This window comes from Amphiura filiformis, chromosome 6 (assembly GCF_039555335.1).
Source record: "Amphiura filiformis chromosome 6, Afil_fr2py, whole genome shotgun sequence".
In the NCBI taxonomy this organism is placed as follows: domain Eukaryota; kingdom Metazoa; phylum Echinodermata; class Ophiuroidea; order Amphilepidida; family Amphiuridae; genus Amphiura; species Amphiura filiformis.
The window spans coordinates 9,995,969-10,016,088 of NC_092633.1; the positions used below are offsets into that span (position 1 = coordinate 9,995,969).

The 20,120-nt window shown below is 36.1% G+C and overlaps 1 protein-coding gene across 1 annotated transcript in view; it reads left to right on the forward strand.

The window, feature by feature from the left end:
• The window catches only part of LOC140154945 (solute carrier family 35 member F5-like), a 38,639-nt gene extending 18,740 nt beyond the window's left edge, over positions 1 to 19,899 (forward strand). The window contains exons 7-14 of the mRNA XM_072177607.1: positions 5,616 to 5,746; positions 6,896 to 6,977; positions 10,360 to 10,447; positions 11,508 to 11,677; positions 12,156 to 12,315; positions 15,141 to 15,231; positions 16,140 to 16,339; positions 18,754 to 19,899. Of these exons, the coding sequence (XP_072033708.1) occupies positions 5,616 to 5,746; positions 6,896 to 6,977; positions 10,360 to 10,447; positions 11,508 to 11,677; positions 12,156 to 12,315; positions 15,141 to 15,231; positions 16,140 to 16,339; positions 18,754 to 18,814 (983 nt within the window). The 3' untranslated portion in view covers positions 18,815 to 19,899. The remainder of the gene's footprint in view (positions 1 to 5,615; positions 5,747 to 6,895; positions 6,978 to 10,359; positions 10,448 to 11,507; positions 11,678 to 12,155; positions 12,316 to 15,140; positions 15,232 to 16,139; positions 16,340 to 18,753) is intronic.
• Positions 19,900 to 20,120: the final 221 nt, after the last annotated feature.

Consider the following 20,120-nt stretch of genomic DNA (forward strand, 5'->3'; position numbering starts at 1 on the left):
TTTTCATATTCGGACTAGAGAACTGTTTTTAAAATTCGGATTAAAGAACCTCTTTTAATATTCGGATTAGGGAACCTTTTTAAAATTCGGACTATAGAACCTTCAAATAAAGAAGCGTCGAATAAAGAACCTTCGTAATAAAGAATCGTCGGATTAAAGAACCTTCGGAATAAAGAACCTTCGGAATAAAGAACCTTCGCACTATAGAGCTTCCACCAAAAAGGTGGACAGAAACAGAAACTTAAAGCACTTAAACAAACCAATGAGTTTGGAAATTGCCTCTCAGTATTTTCATTAAACTGTCAGTCTGTAAAAACCAAGACTACTAAAGGAATCATGACCGATCTCTTAATTGAACATCAAATGGATGTTCTCGCCCTTCAGGAGACATGGGTAAGCGATGATGGCAGCGATGATTTTTACGTCAAATCACTTAGCGCTGTGCCCGGCTGTGACATTTTTAATGTTCCACGTAGCGGTGGTGACCCCATGGAGGTATCGCGATACTCTACAAAAAGAACATGAAAATCGTATCAAAAACCGTCAACTCTAGCATTTCCAGCTTCGAAAGTTGTGAAATAGTTTTCTCTATGGGATCCAAGTGTTTGACTCTATTTGTAATCTATAGACCTCATCCATCAGGACTATTTTTTGAGGAAATCGCTGAAGTTCTACAAGATCTTGCCATGGCAAAGGGTGATCTGCTTGTTGTTGGTGACTTAAATATTCATCTGATGTGCCAGAGGACTCAGAAACTCTGCGTTTCATGGACATCATTGAGCCTCTTGGCCTTGAGCAACATGTTGTTGGACCGACCCACAATCATGGGTCACACATTAGACGCTATATCACGTGAAGCAGATGAGACTTTGAAAGATGTTAAAGTATTGGATCGAATATCTGACCATAGCCTCATTGCATGCTACTTGGATTATTCAAAACCAAAGTCAACGAAACAAACTGTAACAGCTAGAAACCTTAGATCTATTGAGATTCAGGATCTCCAGGAGGACATTATGAACTCTGATTTGGCAAACTGTTCCACCTCCAATGTTTGCAACATGGTTGAAAACTATAATCACGTACTCACTGATCTTTTGGATGAATATGCTCCTGCTACTACAAAGACTGTGACCCTTCGTTCACGGCAACCATGGTTTTCAGACTCTCTGCATCAAGCCAAATGTGATCGCAGGAAAGCAGAACACAAATGGCACAACAGTGGTTCCTTGATTGACTTTGAAGAATTCAAGCGTATTAGAAACGGCTATAACAACCAGCTGTACAAGGCAAAGAGTGACTACTTCAACAACAAGATCTTGGAATGTGGAAATGATTCCAAGAATCTATTTCGCATCATTAATGACATTCTTCAAAATAAGAAAACATCAAAGTTACCTGATCACACGTGTCCTCGATGGTTAGCTGAAGAGTTTTCTTCATTCTTCATGTCTAAGATCCAGAAGATCAGAGATAGTTTTCCTGTAATCACATCTGCAGTTACGGATCAGGTCGGTGATGCGGCAACTTGTCCCCCTTGGGATACGTTTACTCAAGTGTCTGAGAGTGACATTTCCGAGATTATTTCAAAGTCACCAAGTCCAACTTGTCTCCTTGACCCAATACCATCGGGGCTTATTAAGCAGCTTCAGGACTCTCTCTTGCCGGTGATAACATCGATTGTTAATGCCTCGCTCAGATCAGGTGTTATGCCAGACTCTTTCAAATCTGCTGTTGTCACACCATTACTGAAAAAGCCTGGATTAGACCCCAATGTACTGAAAAACTATCGGCCAGTGAGCAATTTGGCTTACTTGTCCAAAGTACTCGATAGGGCTGTCGCAAAACAGCTTACTGACCACATGAGTCTAAATAACCTCCATGAGTCGCGTCAAGCAGCTTACATCGTTTACACAGCACTGAGACAACTCTGCTGAAGATTCACAATGACATTATGTGGACTATGGAGAAGAAGGGCATTACCATCCTCATCCTTCTTGATCTTAGCGCTGCTTTTGATGTTATCGACCATGATGTCCTTTTCACCCGCATGGAACTTTTGCTTGGAATTCACGGTGTGCCACTCCGGTGGTTCAAATCCTATTTGGCTGCAAGGACACAAAGAGTTCATATTGATGGCAGTTTTTCTGCTCCTCGAGATCTCTGTTATGGTGTTCCACAAGGATCATGTCTTGGTCCACAGCTATTTCTTGTTTATATGCTTCCGCTAGGTAACATCATTAGAAAGCATGGTATGGAGCTCCAAATGTACGCGGATGATACTCAAATTTATGTTTCAATCTGCCCAGTCACACCTAGTGGCGTTGTTCATACAGTTTGTAGAATTGAGGCCTGTGTCGCAGAAGTTCACAAGTGGATGGTAGCCAATTTTCTCAAGTTAAACGCGGAGAAAACGGAAGTATTGTTACTTGGATTTCGAGCACAACTTGCCAAGATAAATCTTTCCACAATGAATGTTGCTGGTGTTAATGTCACCATTAAATCGGACCCCATCAAAAATCTGGGCGTCATGTTTGACACTGGAATGACAATGTCAGCTCAAGTATCTAGTGTGATCAAAACTGCCAACTATCATCTTGTGAACATTGGACGTGCACAGAAATTACTCACTGAAGATGCCACTAAAATGGCTATTCATTCACTAGTGACATCCCGCCTTGACTATTGCAATAGTATGTTGGTGGGAATAAGTAAAAAACTGCAAAACAAACTCCAAAATGTCCAGCGAACATCAGCAAGGCTGATTTTCAAAAAAATGCAAGTTTGACTCCATCACCCCAGAACTCATAAACAAACTCCACTGGCTTCCCATCAAACAACGCATTGACTACAAAATTCTCTCTCTTGTTTATAAAGCACTTCATGGTCAAGCTCCATCAGACATCATTGATATGCTTCAAATTTGTGTTACACAAAGGCAGCTTAGATCATCATGCTCAGATGGTACCTCTCTTTTTGAACCAAGAACGCAATGTGTTTCTTTTGGTGACCGAGCTTTTGCTGCCTATGCTCCCAGATTGTGGAACAAACTACCAGGTCAAATCAAAAATTGTACTTTTGAACAGTTTAAGAAGCTCCTGAAGAGCCACCTTTTTCACGATGCTTATCAGCAGTAGTTCTTTTGAGCTAATGAGCGCCGTTGAACATTTTGTAATGATTTTGGCGCGAAGACATAAATGTAACTGATTGATTGATTCATTGATACCGAGTGTCCCAAAAAAAGGTTACATGTAGATTTTTGAAAATGATCTTTATTAATGTTAACAAATATAAATGTCCTTTACATGATGTAATCTATGTACCCTCTACTAGTACCCCTGTGAATGTTAAGGCCAGGGTAATGGAAGACACATTCGTCCACGCCCGAATTTGAGATTTCTTGATATTTATCAACACTAAGATGTATTCTTTCACTTGAAACTGATAAAATACAACTTGCTATTATTTACTCATATTTTTGCTTGATTTATTTCACTCTTTTCAACTCTAAAAAGTCACATGGCTCAAGACAGCTTAGTAAATTGGCGGAAATAATGAGTCAGAATGCTTGTGAATGCGAAATATGGTGATTACGCGTGCAATTCGCGATCGCAACGCAGCGCAACTCTCTTGCGCGTATGTCCAACGAGTCAAGGCGCGGTATGTTGTTAACGCCAGCAAATGTGGTGTAAACAAAACAAAAATTTGAAGTCAAAATGCCACTTAATTTTTTTATTATTTTGAATTTTGGCGCACTGAAAGCAGACACTATAGATTTATTGGTGCAAAAAGATGCATATTTAGACCATGCACCAGATATACGTCTTTTACAAGCATGAAAGTCTTACCATTTTAAAATATAAGGACGATTTGTGCATAATTTTGACATTTCTTTACTAAAACGTTGATTTCTAAGAGTTCACTTTTGACAATATTGCACGATTTTTGTGACAAGATAACTCGAAAAATATGCAAGCAAAAGGTGAACTTTTTGCACTATCCTTTAGAGTACATCAAAGTCTAGGGATGGTTTTCTCATTTTTTCAAAATATTTGTTTTAAACAAAAATATACACCTTTATGTGCAATTTTTAGCTTAATAGAGTGACAAAATTGCTTTTTTCACATGTTTTTTCTATATTTCAAAAAGAGACAAATTTCAAAAAATTAAAAACCTTCCCTAAGTTCATGTCTCTTCTTCATGAAAAGCTAACTGATTTGTTTTTACACCGAACAGATTTTTTTCTAAGTTGTCACAAAAAAATTGGGGTAAAAAGGTGATTTTTTGCAATTTTTTCAAAAACTCGAGATTTTTGAACAAATCTGACGTCACCATGGGATTATTTCCTTGACTCATTTCCTTTCCAAAAATGTATAGTTTTATATACTTTGGACATAAAATTCAGAAATAATGATGCTCGAAAAGGTCCATGTTCTCTCCCATTACTCTGGCCTTAAGGTCACAACTTGTGTATTTAGCTCGCATTCCACGCAGCAAGCTGTTTATGTGACATCATGCAGTGCGAGGTTCATTACCACTGTCACAGCCACCATGGTTTTGGCGGGGCATTTGAATAGGCCCATAGCATGGCTGATGCATGCAATGTTTTATTCTAATGAACAGAGAATAAAACTCATTCAGTTTTAATTCAAGACTTCAGTCAGAAATGTACAATATTCTTACAGCATATAACACAGCAGCGATTTCAACTCAACAAAGCCTAAATGAAAATGATTGTTATTAATTTCACTATGTTGATGACAGGAGATGCAGCATGCACATTCATCAAAAATGTGTCCTGCCTTTATGGGTTACTAACCAAGAGTCTAGAAGCTCTAAAACTGATTTATTTTAAGTGCAATATTTATTTCTTCAATTTGTTTCTTTTGTGCAATAAGTTGAACCATGAAAAATAAGAGAAAAATAAAAAGTAATAAAGACAAAGTATGAAAACAAAGGTGTGCTTGTGTTCAATTTTCGTTGTACGATATTTTTATGGGTAGCTACTCTTGACACCCCTGCCATCTTGCGCTCATAAGTTAAGTTGCTTTTAAGATACCGGTACAGAGTTGAAACTTAGCAGACAATTAGAAGAAGGATGAATAAATAATATTTGACAAAATGACATTGTTATGTTGAGCCATCACAAAATGCAGTTCATTTTCTACATGTAACCTTTTTATGGGACACCTTGTACTTTTGGTACACTAGTTGTGTTCATAATCTCGTATTCAGTACCACTGTTCTTTCCACATTGTTTGTTTCTTGTGTATACTCCGCTCAAAGAGTATCCGTACACTGAAAACAACAGCAATATCTTATAGACACTCAACCTAAATTACCAAAGAAATTAATCAATAGATGGATAATTTTGTTTTGTGTATTTTGATACCCTATTTGGCATAATGCAACTTTATTCCCTCAAGTTGTACCAGTTTGAAATGGAAAGACAGCATTTCAAAACGAAAATGACATATGTGGGATATTTCTTTATTCAGGGCAATTCCCACTGCCCATGATGTTATCAGTCTTATCTATTACTAATTGAACATAGTATAGCTTACATATTGTATAACAAAGTAACACTCCTATTTCTTGTATTTCACCTTTCACAGAATCCTTAGCTGATGAAGCCATGCTGGCTCGTATGTCCTACGGTGCAGCACAAAAAGTGCAAATTATTCATCCATTCCAGAAATTCACCGTACCACAAGTAGCCAAAATTAGCTTCATGTTTTGTATAGTTGTAAGTATCTTGACCCCATGAGCACTATCAGCCTCCAAGAACTATTTTGATTGGTTACAAACAGAGCCATATCATGTATTGAGCCAATCAGAGATATGGTATGAATAGTCAGTAGGGCTGAAGGGCTTAAAATTGCTCTGGGATCTAAAAGATCTATTTTGATTGGTTACTGAGATGATTATATCAAAAATGCTGTAACAAAAGCAGTAGTTATTGCAGGTTACAGGTGACATGTGTAGGAGCAATTATTCTGGGTGCTGTAGTTTTCTCAAAAAAAAAATCTTACACTACAGCTCTTGCAAACGCCTCAAATATTTATCAGTTGACCAACGATAGTCATCAACAAGTAAACTTGAGCAGAGTTCCTCAACGCAAACTGCTCCAGTTAGTTAGTGCTTAGGTATTTTAATACAAGTGGCGTGATTTGTCTTCATGGGTTGAGTACAGATGTGACAGAAGAAAGAGTTTAAACAGCAGTCAGTTAGTGGAATTTAGAGATAGTTGAACCCGGGAAGCAGGTCTTTTAGTTGGAAGTATTGTATTGACCCCAGATATTGACCATTCATGTAGCAAGCGTAGCTTACTTGAATATGCAGATATCTGTACTTTTAGTTAGTATTGGGTTAGATCTTCCCTTATTGTTTTTGACAGTGTGGTGTCAACCTATTCAGCCTAAATACAAGAATTATCATTTTCAGAATTTAAGTTGATTTCAAAATTTTCTGGTCTTTTCTTGGTATAAAAGAATAAGATATTGAACATTTTCAAACTTTTGGGCCTTCTGATAAGCTCACTATCATGTGGGCCCGTTCAATTTGGTAACCAAAGTAAGCAAGACTGAACTAAATACTGACTTCAAAGCAATCCTTCCTGCTATATGCCATTACATATTGTTGATTTGCGAGTCTAAGGTCTCCGAAAGTGCCCAAAACGTGTCACAAATGTGGACAAGTAGTGTAAACTGTTTGTATCTTGTGTCAATTTTACAATAAAATAAAATTTTACAATAAAAATGAATGAGGTCCCATTGATTATCAGACTTTGGAGCCAAAATGGCCCTTGAAAATGTTGGCTTACTGTGCTAACACTGTACCGTATACTCTATGACCAATGGCTATTATAGGTCTGTTCTGATTGTTTTTTCCATAGTGGTTCTTAGCCAATTTTTCCTACCAAGAAGCTTTGGATGAGACACAGATGACTATTGTTAATATTCTTTCATCAACTTCAGGTAAGGCAAACAGGAACTGTCATTTGTACTCACCATGATGTACTCCAAAATAATTTTAGAACTAGCTGGTTCCTTCCTCAGACACTGAGATCAGTGTTTCTAGAAGCAACTCACATCAGGAGAAACAGAACCCAAAATTGACACCTTGTAGTGACTTGTTCTGTCTCCTGTTATAACAACTGTTTGATGATCACGATATTGCAGAAAGGAGCTGTGCTATTTTATTCTCAGTTGCAGTCACTAACATCAACGTGTTGAAGTAGCTTAATCAAAAAAGCAACTGTAGAATGTATCGATCAGAAGCGGCTAGCATGCCCTAGCCAAATCACAACCAGTTTGCTTCCAAAACCTATGCCACTTATTAGCTTGCAATTTCCATCACAGCAAGTGACAGAAAAATCAATCTCAGTCTTGGCTAGTAATGTGGCTAATAGAGAGCTTGCAATTTCTAAATGTATGTGTCATACGCCTGTGCACAGGGGTGTCTATTCTTCCGTTATTCGGCCCCAAAGGGGGAGGGGTAATAATTTTATCCCTTTGGGGAAGAATTTTGTGTTTTGAAAAAAGAAAAAAAAAGAAGATTTAAAAAAAAGAACTAATTTGGATAAAAAGTGCATGAAATAGATGGTCACTGGCTGGCAGTGACTGGTCTACAGGGTAGGTGAATCCATCAAGTGTCGTTTAGGGAAGAATTATAATGGATACATAGTATTAGCATACATGTAGCAGTCCCTTGCCTTTTACTTATTCCCATCTCCCAAAAAATAGTTTGAAGGAAACCAGGGAATGCTTTAGCCCAAAACAGGGTAGAGTTGGGTCAGTTTATAATGCTTCCTTGCCTGGGCAATGGTGACTAGTGGTCACTACTATAGTACACACACAGATTAAGGAAGCTGGTTCCTGCTTTGCATATTTCATGCAAATCCATTTTCTTTTCAGTTTGGATACCTAACTATATCTAGGGAAGCATTTGGGATTCTAAGGGAACGAACCATCAATTAGCTAACTTCAATAAACTTGCCCATGTTTGTCTTCTCTGTAAACCTCAGAGCTCCTCAGCTTCAGATCCAAATCCTTGATTATCCTTCCCTAGATGCAATAGTTCAGTGACAATCTCCAAACTCTGCTACAGATGAATTTATTTCCGAGGCTTTATTCCGAGGCATTATAAATCAGAGTCACCAAATATAAAAAAGCTGAAAACAGCTATCAAAAAGCTGTAATTTGGGAAGATCCTATACTTCTGTACAAAGCAAGTGTAAAAAAAAGCTGAAAATCAAAACCATAAAAGCTGAACTCTTGCACTCTGAAAATAATAAATCACAGCCCTGAATAAAGAGGTGTTTGACAGTGAGTTTTGTCTTCCCTTTAAACCATTAGCCCTTAGATGCAATGGTTCAGTGTCCAGACTGTACCATCTGGGGAAGAATTTGATGTTTGTACATGTACATGTAGAGAAGACAGAATAGAACAATTAACTCACAATTAGCCGAACAGTTACATAAAAAGTTTCTGGGTCTGAATGACATACTTGCCTATATTGAGTGTTCTAAATTGGAAAATTACCAATATTTTACATTGGTTATTACCTGGTAATTTACCAAATTTTATTTTACTTACCCATGTACCAATAAATAGGTAAAATAAGTTTTTATAGACTTATATTCTCAAATTTCATAATTTGTACAAATTTCAAACTTTATGTTCTAATCTTTCATTTGTTACAATATTTTGTGTTCTGATTGATTGTTGACAAATTTAATAGCTATATACACATTGCATGTAAATGCATAGTGTACCGTACACTGGTAAAATAAATGTATCTTTCGAAAGGGCCAAAATGCTGGATTTTGTAGCTGGAGTTAACTATGATCTTGATGATTAGGATGAATTGCAATTTGATGTACCTGTTGTAAAATGTCATGTGCCAGGCCCAAGACACTCAGGAGCTAGTTTGAGGACAGTACAATATAAATATGTGATTCTTAATAAATTAATAAATTACTGAAATTTTTAAAACTTTAACAACAGTAAATTGAAAATGATATGTACTTAAAGTGTATGTAGCTGGGATGAAAGCAGTGTCCATCATATGAAAATTTTGACCTTTTGTATTTTAGGAAAAATGTATATCTTCAATATGAAAGGTCAAAATTTTCAATTGATGGTCGGCTTTTCATCCCAGCTACATACACGTTAAGTACATGTTATTAGATTTATAAAGTTTGCTTTGTCTTTGAGGACTGTTAAATATCAAAAATATCAAATTTTAATAATTTGCCATAAAATTTGTATTATATCCCAAATTTTGAAAAATCCAAATTATTTGATATCAGAAGGACATTCCTCATATTCAGAATACAATTTGATGTCTGATTTGCTCTCAGGTCCCACAAAAAAATACTGTGCAAACGTTGCTATCCGATTCCTTAAACCCTTTTGTTGTAAAAACTTGATGAATAAAAGTACTACATATAAAGACCTTTTCCTGAAGGAAACCTTTTGATTTTCTAACCATGCATCATGTTTTTGAGACCTTTGTTTGTTTTTGAGACCTTTCTCTTTTTGAGACCTTTTTGAACCATTTGGCCTCACATATTGCATTGCAAACTATTAATTTTAATCAAAACAAACGGTACATTAAGATATTCCGAATACTAGTAGCAATAAATCGCATATAGTATAATATGTATTCAAAGTAAAACAGCATTGTCTGAAGGAAACCTTTTGATTTTTTGAGAACTAGTAGTGATCAATCTTAGTTAGTTTAATAAATTAATATGCATTCCAAATAAAACAAATTTTCTGAAGGAAACCTTTCACTTTTCTAACCATGCATCATGTTTTAAGACAACTAAAAATATCTTTTCCTTTGGTGTCTTTTATTTCACCCAATTTTACGGTAAATTACAGTATTTTACTGAAAATTACCCAGTAAAATACCAGGGGTTTATTTTACTTACCGCTTTAGAACACTGCCTATATTCAGTCCGGGATGGGAGGTAACAAGAAAAATGAGGAAAAGTACATGTAGATAGCAACCAGCATATTAAAAATGATCCCTTTTGTGTCCATTTTTGTGGGATTCCAGTTGGGGAAGAATCTGGGGAAGGATGTGACTCACCGCAGTAGGGTGAGGGAATAATTTAGATTTTCTGGAAGAATAGACACCCCTGCATGGGTTGCATCTATTCAAAATCCTGTCACAAGAGAGTGATTTTGAATATATGTACGGGCGTGTGATACGTACGTTTGGATACAACAGTGTGTCTTGATTCATAGGGTTATTTTTATGGACAACAATTTTCTTACTGAAGTTGATACATGTAGATGATTTTGTTTGTATTCTAAGATTCATGTGATATTCTGTCCTTTTTTGTAGGTTTATTTACACTAGTATTGGCAGCATTGTTTCCAAGTTCAAGTGGTGATAAATTTACTTTTACCAAATTAGTAGCAGTCTTATTCAGGTGAGTGCACTGGATTCTTATCCAATATCAAAGATGACAAATTTATGTCAGGCAAAATAAGGCAAAAAAAAGTCTGTCTCAGACATCCGTGCCCATTGCTATGTGAATTCCAATTTGGCGCTTAGGGCTATGCGTTGGCCGTAAAATTCAAGTGTTTTGGTGTTTTTTTGTCCCACCACCGCGGCTCGCTGACCCGCCCTACACTCGCCCTTCATCAAATACAGCTTGTCGCCATAACTGTAGTCTTCATACTGTCTGTAAAATTGCTATGCACCATGTGTATGAGACAGTGGTAGTTGTGACTAGAGACTATCGCAAGATGGTGACAAGCATTTTTGACAGCGAAGGCATAGCGCTTAGCTTTTTTACCAAATGTTTCTTTGTTTTTTTAGCCTAAGTGATATTTAGAAATTACTATTAAGGTGCTTTACTGTAAAGAAAACAAATATATTGAATAAAAATAATGAATTTGGGGAAATGCTTAAGGATTTGTTGGCAATATTGCCCAACATATTAAAGCCATAATGTACGATCTTATAATATGAAATTGGGTTTTTTTTTCAATCCTGATTTTTGTAATGTTTACACATTTCCCAACTTGCACCTAAATGGAATCAGCCAAATTTGTTGTGTTCGTAGCTCAACAGAGCAAAGTTCGACATAAAGTCATAATTCATATTTTGACTTTATGACCTCCTATAGAACTGCATGTTAAACAACCAAAAACAGAAACCCTTTCCGACAATTTTTACTAGTAGTATTATTTCAGCATTTTGAAGAAAGAAGAACAAATTTAAAATTTGAAGGAAATCATACATTAATGCTTTAACAATAAGTAAAGATGCGAATATTTTTATGATACCATGTGCTGCCAAGTAGTGAGAATCCTTTGATAATTCCTAGTTGTGAGTTGGATTAAGTCAACCTAACTAGACCCAGTGTTAACCCTGTTATTCATTTGTATTCTATAAATTACTTCCCATATGTGACTGTAAGACAAACATTTACCTGCAGAAAGCCTATTGGTAATCATTATCTCCATTTGCTCTTTGTTTCACAGTGTGGGTGGTATTGTGCTAGTCTGTTACTCCCAAACTAATTTCATTCATGACCATGTCAAACTTGGTTCTCTATGGGCATTATGCGGTGCCTTTCTGTATGCTGTATATCTAGTAATGCTGAGGAATAAAGTGGATAATGAAGACAGAATAGATATACCAATGTTCTTTGGTAAGTTGAATGATGAATACTGATTACATTGCAACATGTTGTCCATTATTTATTGCTTTATATGAAAATGCAGACATTTCAATTAACAAAATTTATGACAAGAACAACAATATACGAGTGGATATTCATATGTAGTGGTAGATAAAATGAATTAAAGTGTTAACTTCAACAGCATCACCATTTGTTGAAGACACTAGTCGAGCTAGTGAAAACGTTCCAGGTGAGCGAAAAAATAGTGTAGTGTTGAAGTTAAAACTTAAATTCAAGAACAACGTTTAATAAAAAAATGAAGAACGGCTTTGCATGCGAATCAACACATATTGCTTATGCGCATCACATTTTGATATTTTTGGGTGGCAGTAATTTTTGCTGGCTGTTAGGTAAAATGCCAAATGTATTTGTTCATTTAATTGTGACACTTGGATATATATACCAGTATTCTTTGTGTTACTTCTAATTTTCATATTTTATTCCGCAGGTTTTGTAGGTTTATTTAATTTCATACTGATATGGCCTGGGTTGGTTGCACTTCATTATTTTAATCTGGAAAAATGGGAAATGCCTACACCAAAGACATGGGCATATTTAGCAGTCAATGGCCTCGTGGGTACTGTACTCTCAGAATTTTTATGGCTATGGTAAGTACTGTGGGAAAAATGAATTGTTAATTATTTATTACATAATTGTTTGTTTGTCCTCCACAGCTTTGAAAGAGGACGTGGGGAGATGGATTTTTTTTTTTTCGGTTTGCATATTCCTGGATTTAGCTAGAGCTAAATGCTACAATCATTCATGGTGACTTAAAAAAAACACATTTTGTTTCTTTATGCAGTTAAAGTTATAATTTGTGTTCATGTCATAGTCTTTTAATGATTTCAAATCCAATGTATTTTGAAGTCACTAAAAATAATAGACTATGACATGAACACAAGTTATAACTTTGCATATTGAAGACACAAAATGTTTTTGTGGGCTTTTTAAATTTTCAACCATGAAAGATCTTAGTATTTAGCTCTAGCTATGTCCAGAAATACTCCAAATCTGAAAAAAAAATTGAATTTTACTTATTTTTATTTTTAAAAAAATAGAAAAAAAAAATATTGGTCAGGCCTTAATCTGAGGAGCGGGCGGTGGAGGACAAACAAACAACTTTTTTTTTTGGCCTTAGGGACTGTACCCATACCCAGCATGTTCTATTAAAACTCTTGCAGCAAATATTCAAATATTTGTTTTATATGAAAAAAATGTGCAATACTGTATGATACATGCCTCATAAAACAATGAATATTGAAGACCTGTATACTTGCAGGTGGAAGGTCCGATTTCACCACATGCTATTTCTACCTTGGTTGAATGACCTTGATCCCCACATCTCACCCTAAGGAGTGTCAGGCCAATATTTTAATCACTTTTGTTATTGGAGCCACAAAGTGTATTTGAAGGCTCTCATAGAATACTGTTTGAGCAATAAGGTGGGTTAACCCACTTTAGACACATTTTGCCCCACAAAGTCCAAACAAAACATCAGCCCAATAGTATTCAGCATGCTCCTTTAGCATTGTCCGACTATTCTATCTGATTATCACGTAAAAAGAACTCGGTCATGCCTAGGCCACATGATGCTAATGTTGGCACACTCTGGCATAATAACTGTAAATTGCTGCCCCTCTCTCCCAATTCAATGTTGATGAAAGCAATTTTGACATTGGGCTCCCCAGTCCCCCCAACATTGGTTGAGGGAGAATGGGGAAGGGAAGGGGAAGGTTTGTACTTCTCAAAAAAATTTCTCATCAAACATAGTTATACTAATTTCATTGAACTCTCAGACCAGCAACGAAGAGTTCCAGCATATTGTCAAAGTGTGCCAACTAAATATTTCATTGATTGCAGATCTCTGCACCTTCAGTCAGTTGACAAAGTTATTGCTATAGCATTGATTTATTAGTCTGGTCTTGTTTTGAGTTCACAGCACTAGTTCACTAGCAATTGTTTTTAGAGTTGAGCATTATATCACAGGCAGTCATTTTGCCTATCCCGGGAGCAGACTGCCTATCCAAAATGATAGGTGGACAAGTGGCTAACTAACACCCTGCTCCACTTCCTTGTTTTTATGCTGTAACCACCGCTAAATCGACCGACCGCCTAAGTCCCTTGTCGAAAACTATAAGATGTCATAAGATCAATGAGAAAAATATATTCTTTCCATTGATACTAAAATATCCCTTTTGATGGAGCAAAAGATGGGATAAGGTTGTTGATCAGACCATTCTCATACCTGCCAACTGCCCCTATTTAATAGGGACTGTCCCTATTTTTACTGAAACAAAAAGCATAAAAGAGCGATTTTACCATGTGTCCCTATTTTTGTCTCGCCTGATAAGGCAGGAGACTATATAATCACTTTTCCGTATGTAGGGGTGGGTGGGGGTGTGCGGGGGTGTGTGTGTGACAAATTTGATTAAAGTTTTGGTTTACGCCTATTTTCTCGGAGACTAGGAGTCGACGCTTCTCAAACTTGGTGGGGGGTGCATCTTGACCCGAGACACGCCCGGTATGTATTGGTTAGTGGGTCAAGGTCACTGAGGACCTCTAGAGGTCATCTGAGGTCAAATTAGTAAAAACTGTCGTATGGGCATGAAACTTGGTAGGTACAGTCAACATTTCAAGCCAAATTTTTTGAAGGTCATTTCAAGGTCACCAGGGGTCATCTGAGGTCAAATTAGTAAAAACTATCGGATGTGCATGAAACTTAGTGGGTACAGTCAACATTTAAAGCCAAATTTTTGGAAGGTCATTTTGAGGTCACCAGGGGTCATCTGAGGTCAAATTAGTAAAAACTGTCGATGGACATTAAACTTAGTGGATACAGTCAACATTTAAAGCCAAATTTTTGGAAGGTCATTTCAGGGTCACCAGGGGTCATCTGAGGTCAAATTAGTAAAACTGTCGTGGGGTATGAAACTTAGTGGATACAGTCAACATTTAGAGCCAAAGTTTTGGAAGGTCATTTCAGGGTCACCAGGGTAAAATTAGTAAAACTGTTGCATGGGCATGAAACTTGGTGGGCACAGTCACCATCAGCCAGATAATCGTGTTTAGCCGATAACCGCCAAATTCATTTACCTCTACCAAAAGTAATCACAAAAGCAGGCGGTTGCGAAAGCAGGCGAGACTCGTGGTTCGAGAACCGCCTTGTTGAAAAATATGACTAATAGTAATGTATAGGAAATTCAGGAGTGTCCCTATTTTCAGATTTTTTTCTCCCATTTGTGAGGTTTTAGGGTTGGCGGGTATGCATTCTCTGTTATTAATGATGAGCTGTACACATACATATTGATGAGCTGTATATTTAATCTGCGCATGCCATGGATGTGAAGTGTCAGGATTAAATGGATGGTTAATGACACCATACATTTAAACTTTCTAGTTAATTACATGTTTTTTAATTTTTTCTTCCTTCCAGGGGCTGTTTCTTAACATCGTCACTCATCGCCACGCTTTCACTTAGTCTAACTATTCCAATAACTATTACTGTAGATATTATATTAAATAAGGTGAGTGAGCTGGGTTCATTTTATACACCATTTACACAGTCATCTCAAAATGTATGTTGCATGTGTGTCGCCTTTCACATGCATGCTTAGTGCATAAGGCGAGTTGCATATATCGTACAAGAAAAGTACACTATTAAGTATGTGCTTGCATTGAGTACCTCATTTTGGTTGCTAGCCGAATCCATGCATTTTTAGTGTTAATAATTCAAGACAATTTTACTACCTATCTAAGAAACAAACTGTAGTGATCTCTAATTCTAAAACATTGAGTTAAAGATAAAGAGTTAAATGGCAAAAGAAAAGCTCATACTGTTCTTGTCTGTAGACTCTTTTGTCAATGCAAGTATGGTGTAAATGGGCATTTTTGCGATTCAAAGCCTCATCCTCCTCACTTCTAAAAAAGGTTGAGATTTTTATACCATCGGCAACCTTTATATATGTTTTGTTTGGCAAAAATATTGTCAAATTTATATTTATGTTCTGTTAACAAAGCAAAATTACAAAACAGAGCCTATGGAGCCTATGCAGTACACATAACTTGTAAAAACGCAAAATGAGATTCGACTGAAATTTTGGGAATAAGCTTTTTACGTGGCTATCTACTGAAACATACCATAAAAAGAGGATGCTAGAATTACAAAATACTCCTGTAAAATATTTCAATACATGTGGATATAACAAGCTTGTTTTTCAGAAATGTTATTTGTTGTCGTGTTAAATTTGAGATGTGTCGGGTGTCCTTATCTAATGACATTTGATTATATCAGAACAGTTTGACTTTTTGTTAGATTCTTGGTTAGCAGTGACATTGCCTGAACACTGCGGAGTGGCAAGCTACGCTGCTGCAATTCAATTTACACACTGCTATTCATAACATGAATTTTGTCCGTTGTTTTCTTGTATCCCAGGTATCATTTTCAATTCTGTTCTTCATTGGAGCAGTGCCTGTGTTTATGTCATTCTTTCTTGTAACTATCCTGAATCACCTGGATAACTGGGATCCACTCTGGGTGTTTGTCAGATGGATTGTACGCAACATCAAGAAATGTCTGCTTTGTTCACTCAACAGTTTGCTTTGTGTGTGTAGAAAACGCCCAGCTAAGCTTAGGTGAGTGAAAATATATTCTTATTCAATGGGAGTGGTTTAGTTTGTAGAGACATAATCTGATTGGATATCAGGCCATAGACAACTCTACGTCGTTGATAACGCGTAACATACTTGTAGTGGTTCGCGTATGTAGCATGTTGTATGTGTAGACCTAATGCGTAATGCTGGCACATGCTTACAGTATGCGCAACTGAAAACATAAACATGTAAATTGTTCATATTAGAATAAGGGGAGTTTTTATGACTAACTTAATTTTTGCTCAATATAGTTATTAAAATAATATTTAACGGACTAAGAATGAGAATAAATGATTTGAAAAAATGTATGTAAAACACAAGTAATATAAAGTTGCTTAGGCCAAACAAATGGTTTGTCTCAAAGCTTGTGTGCGCATTTGTAAATCGCGCGATTTGAAAAAAAAAAAAAATGCAGAATTTTTTTTTTATTTCAAATTTTTTTCTCAAAATATTTAATTTTCATTGCTAGATCATTTATTTACCTTGAAACATCGTTGTAAAGATTGTAAAAATTCAACAAAATATCAAGCTTTCACAATACTCTCGTTGGAAAATGGTCTACATAAATCATGAATACGTGAAAACATTATTTTGGAATTTTTGAAGGATTATGATGTGAGAAAATAAAGTCCAATTCAGTGAAAATAAACTCGCAGTGAACAAGACAGGTATCAATCCAAGGTGGCCGCCTACAGTAGTAACACATGCGACACACAGTGAGATTTTGTGTCAGAGTAGGCGTAAAATAAATTTAAAATATTGATAGTTTGCATGTCATTTCTTACTAAGAAATGGACATATTTTATCAACAATATTCCCAACATTCTATTTAGTGAAGGTAAGGCTAAAATTCCACCCAATAATATGAGAAAATTTGAGTTTTTTACAACTCAAGTGAGACTACCTTGTTAACTAGCAAATCCTCGTGTAAAGCCCCCCCCCCCCCATTTTCGGTCATTTTCACCAAAAAAAGGGCGGCCCTATACTCGCGTCACTACGGAAAATAAATACCAAGTCAAAAAAAAAAAAAATCGCATTTCGCATTTGTTTTCAAACCACTCGTGAGCTTTAAGACAAATCTTTTTTTTGGGCCTTATTGTTTATACATTGAGACAAAATCATCACAATGAAGCACAAAATGTACTGTTTTCCTTAGCACAGTGGAAGTCCCCTTGTGTACATGTAACCAATTATAACCAGGGTAATTTATTATTAATGCAGTCATTTATGAACTAACACTGTCTTTTAAGGCAGCTGTGTACTCTAGACATTGTTTCTTTCATAAAATTGAGGTTTTTTATATGTTTGTACTTTGTTATGTTTTTATAAATACAAGGAATGAAAATCCAGATTTGTAAACTCCAACTGCAATATTTTAAGGATTTTATTTCACTATTCCACTCGTGTTTGAAATTGAAAAGGAAAGAAAATCTTTGTTGTACCAGCAGGGTACACGCTTGCGCAACAACGCATCGCGTTGCGTATCGCGCAATTTGTTAACGCACAAATACGCTTTCGCATACGCTGACGCTTATCTGCATGCGCGGCGCATCTTATGGAAACACCACGGAAGCACAAAAACCTAGTGGTCAAATGGCTCCGTTTTAGCTGATAAAATGTGGGTTTTTTCAAGTTCTTTCCCCCGATTTAAATATCAAGTTATGAATGGATTTCGCTCAAACTTCTCAAGGGGCCATGGATTTACCCGATGTTTATGTAATGTAAGGTAGAAAAATAAAAACTGCCGCATTCTCCTGCGAGATTCGATGAAAGTGCAAAATGTGACCACTTTAAACTTCAACGGCCATTATTTCAATGTTCATTTTCTCGGTAAAATGACGATTTAGGTACTGATAACTCAATAAATACAGCATCTATAGGTAAGCAAATATGGTCATCGTAAAAAGCATGATCGACTCAAGAAACGGTTTCCTCATTTTTTTTTATATTTTAGGCATCATTTTGTGCAAATAGGCATTTGTGAATTTTAAAAAGTTCAATTTGATGCCTTATATGATCAATATCTCAAAAAATAAGGCCAATATCAAAAAATAAAAATAAACCTTTTGGAATGGAGCCTCAAGATTGAGCTAAAAACAAAATAACATATTTTGGAAAGAGTGTTTTTTTGTTATGATGTACCTAACAAATATTGCCAAAAACTCACTTTTTGTGATTTTCTTCATAATTTTTGTTTTTACCCCAAATCTGTATTTATATTAAGATTTATTGATGTCTTTCCTTCATAAAAATGTATACTTTTATATGTCTTGCGCGAATAATTACAAAGTTATTGCACTTTTACTACATGCATGTCTGAGAGTACACAGTCTCCTTAAATGCAGCAACATATATGTAATGTAATTCAATATTATTTTTTCTTCCCTATTACTCAGGATACAAGAAGATAAAGATCTCAAAGAACAATCAGAAAGTCTCATACAAACTGCGACATAATGTCATCTTGACCAGTGAATGTAAGCTGCATCTTGACCAGTGAATGTAAGCTGCTAGTGTCAGTTGTAACAACATCATACTGTTACATCACCTGTGAGGAGTAGCATCTTACACACTGACATGTATGCACCAGCAGTGAGCTTCAATTTATTGGTAGATTTAAGGAGTGGGCACAACTTAGTTAGGCAGCATATGTGTGACATGATCAAGGGAAATGAGTTGGATGTCGCTAATATTGATTTTGAGATATTCGCAAAGAAAGTGTTGAAATTCTTTTCTTTTATATTGTTTTCAGCAATTGCTAAATTGACCTAACTTTGCAAAGAAAAGTCGTATCAACATGGGGTTTTCGATTTCTGAAAGCTCTAAATGTCCTCTTTAGAAACTCATTTTGGCCCAGGGTCGACAAGTGACTCATTCCCCTTGATCATATATGACATAATTTTTATCACAGTAGGATTGAGGTCAGTCTTCATCATGTTATGTTTGCTTTGGTTGGTTTGTCATACCAATGCCCAATAAACCAGTTACCTCAATTTGGTTTATTTTACTTGATATATAGCCTGGGCTCTCAGTGTAGCAGTTAGGGTAGAATTGTGTATTGAAACATGTCATTTCTGTCCATGAATACAGATACGGGTCTAAAGGGAAAATTGTTTGTGAGTACATTATAGGCCCATGACTGAGTATGGGTAAGATTACAGAGCCATTGGTACAGGTATAATTGCAGAAATTGGGACTCGCGTACTGGTACTGACATAGTTGTAGGAAACCACCATGTGTTGGAATTATGATTATGTTCAGCAAATTTTGTGCAAGGTATTTCTAAATAGAAAAAAAAAAGATTCATGTCAATCTATTGACATGAGTCATTACATTGGTTGCTGTTAAGGCCAATCCACTTATTGAATGGTGGTATTTTTGCTCATTGATTACAAAATGGTTTATGTTGTAATCCTGAGGTGCTTTCTTGTTGGAATCTTGTTTTAAAGACGATCAAGAGAAATAATCTATATTATTATTTATATCAGGCTTTTGAGCGATACAATAAAACTGTATATTGTACAATATTTGCAAAACACCGGATGCAATACAATATTTTTAAATATTGTACAGCGTGATCGCGTCTGCGTCGCTTCGTTACCATGGTGACAGCACCAACACGCGTCATGATACAACAGCACAACAATACAGAGACCGTAACGGCTCACAGGAGATTTTGTACTGTATAAACAAGTAAAATTACAAACTTAATTTGCGACAATTCTGGATGGTGATAACCTTAGGAAATATAATCCACATATAG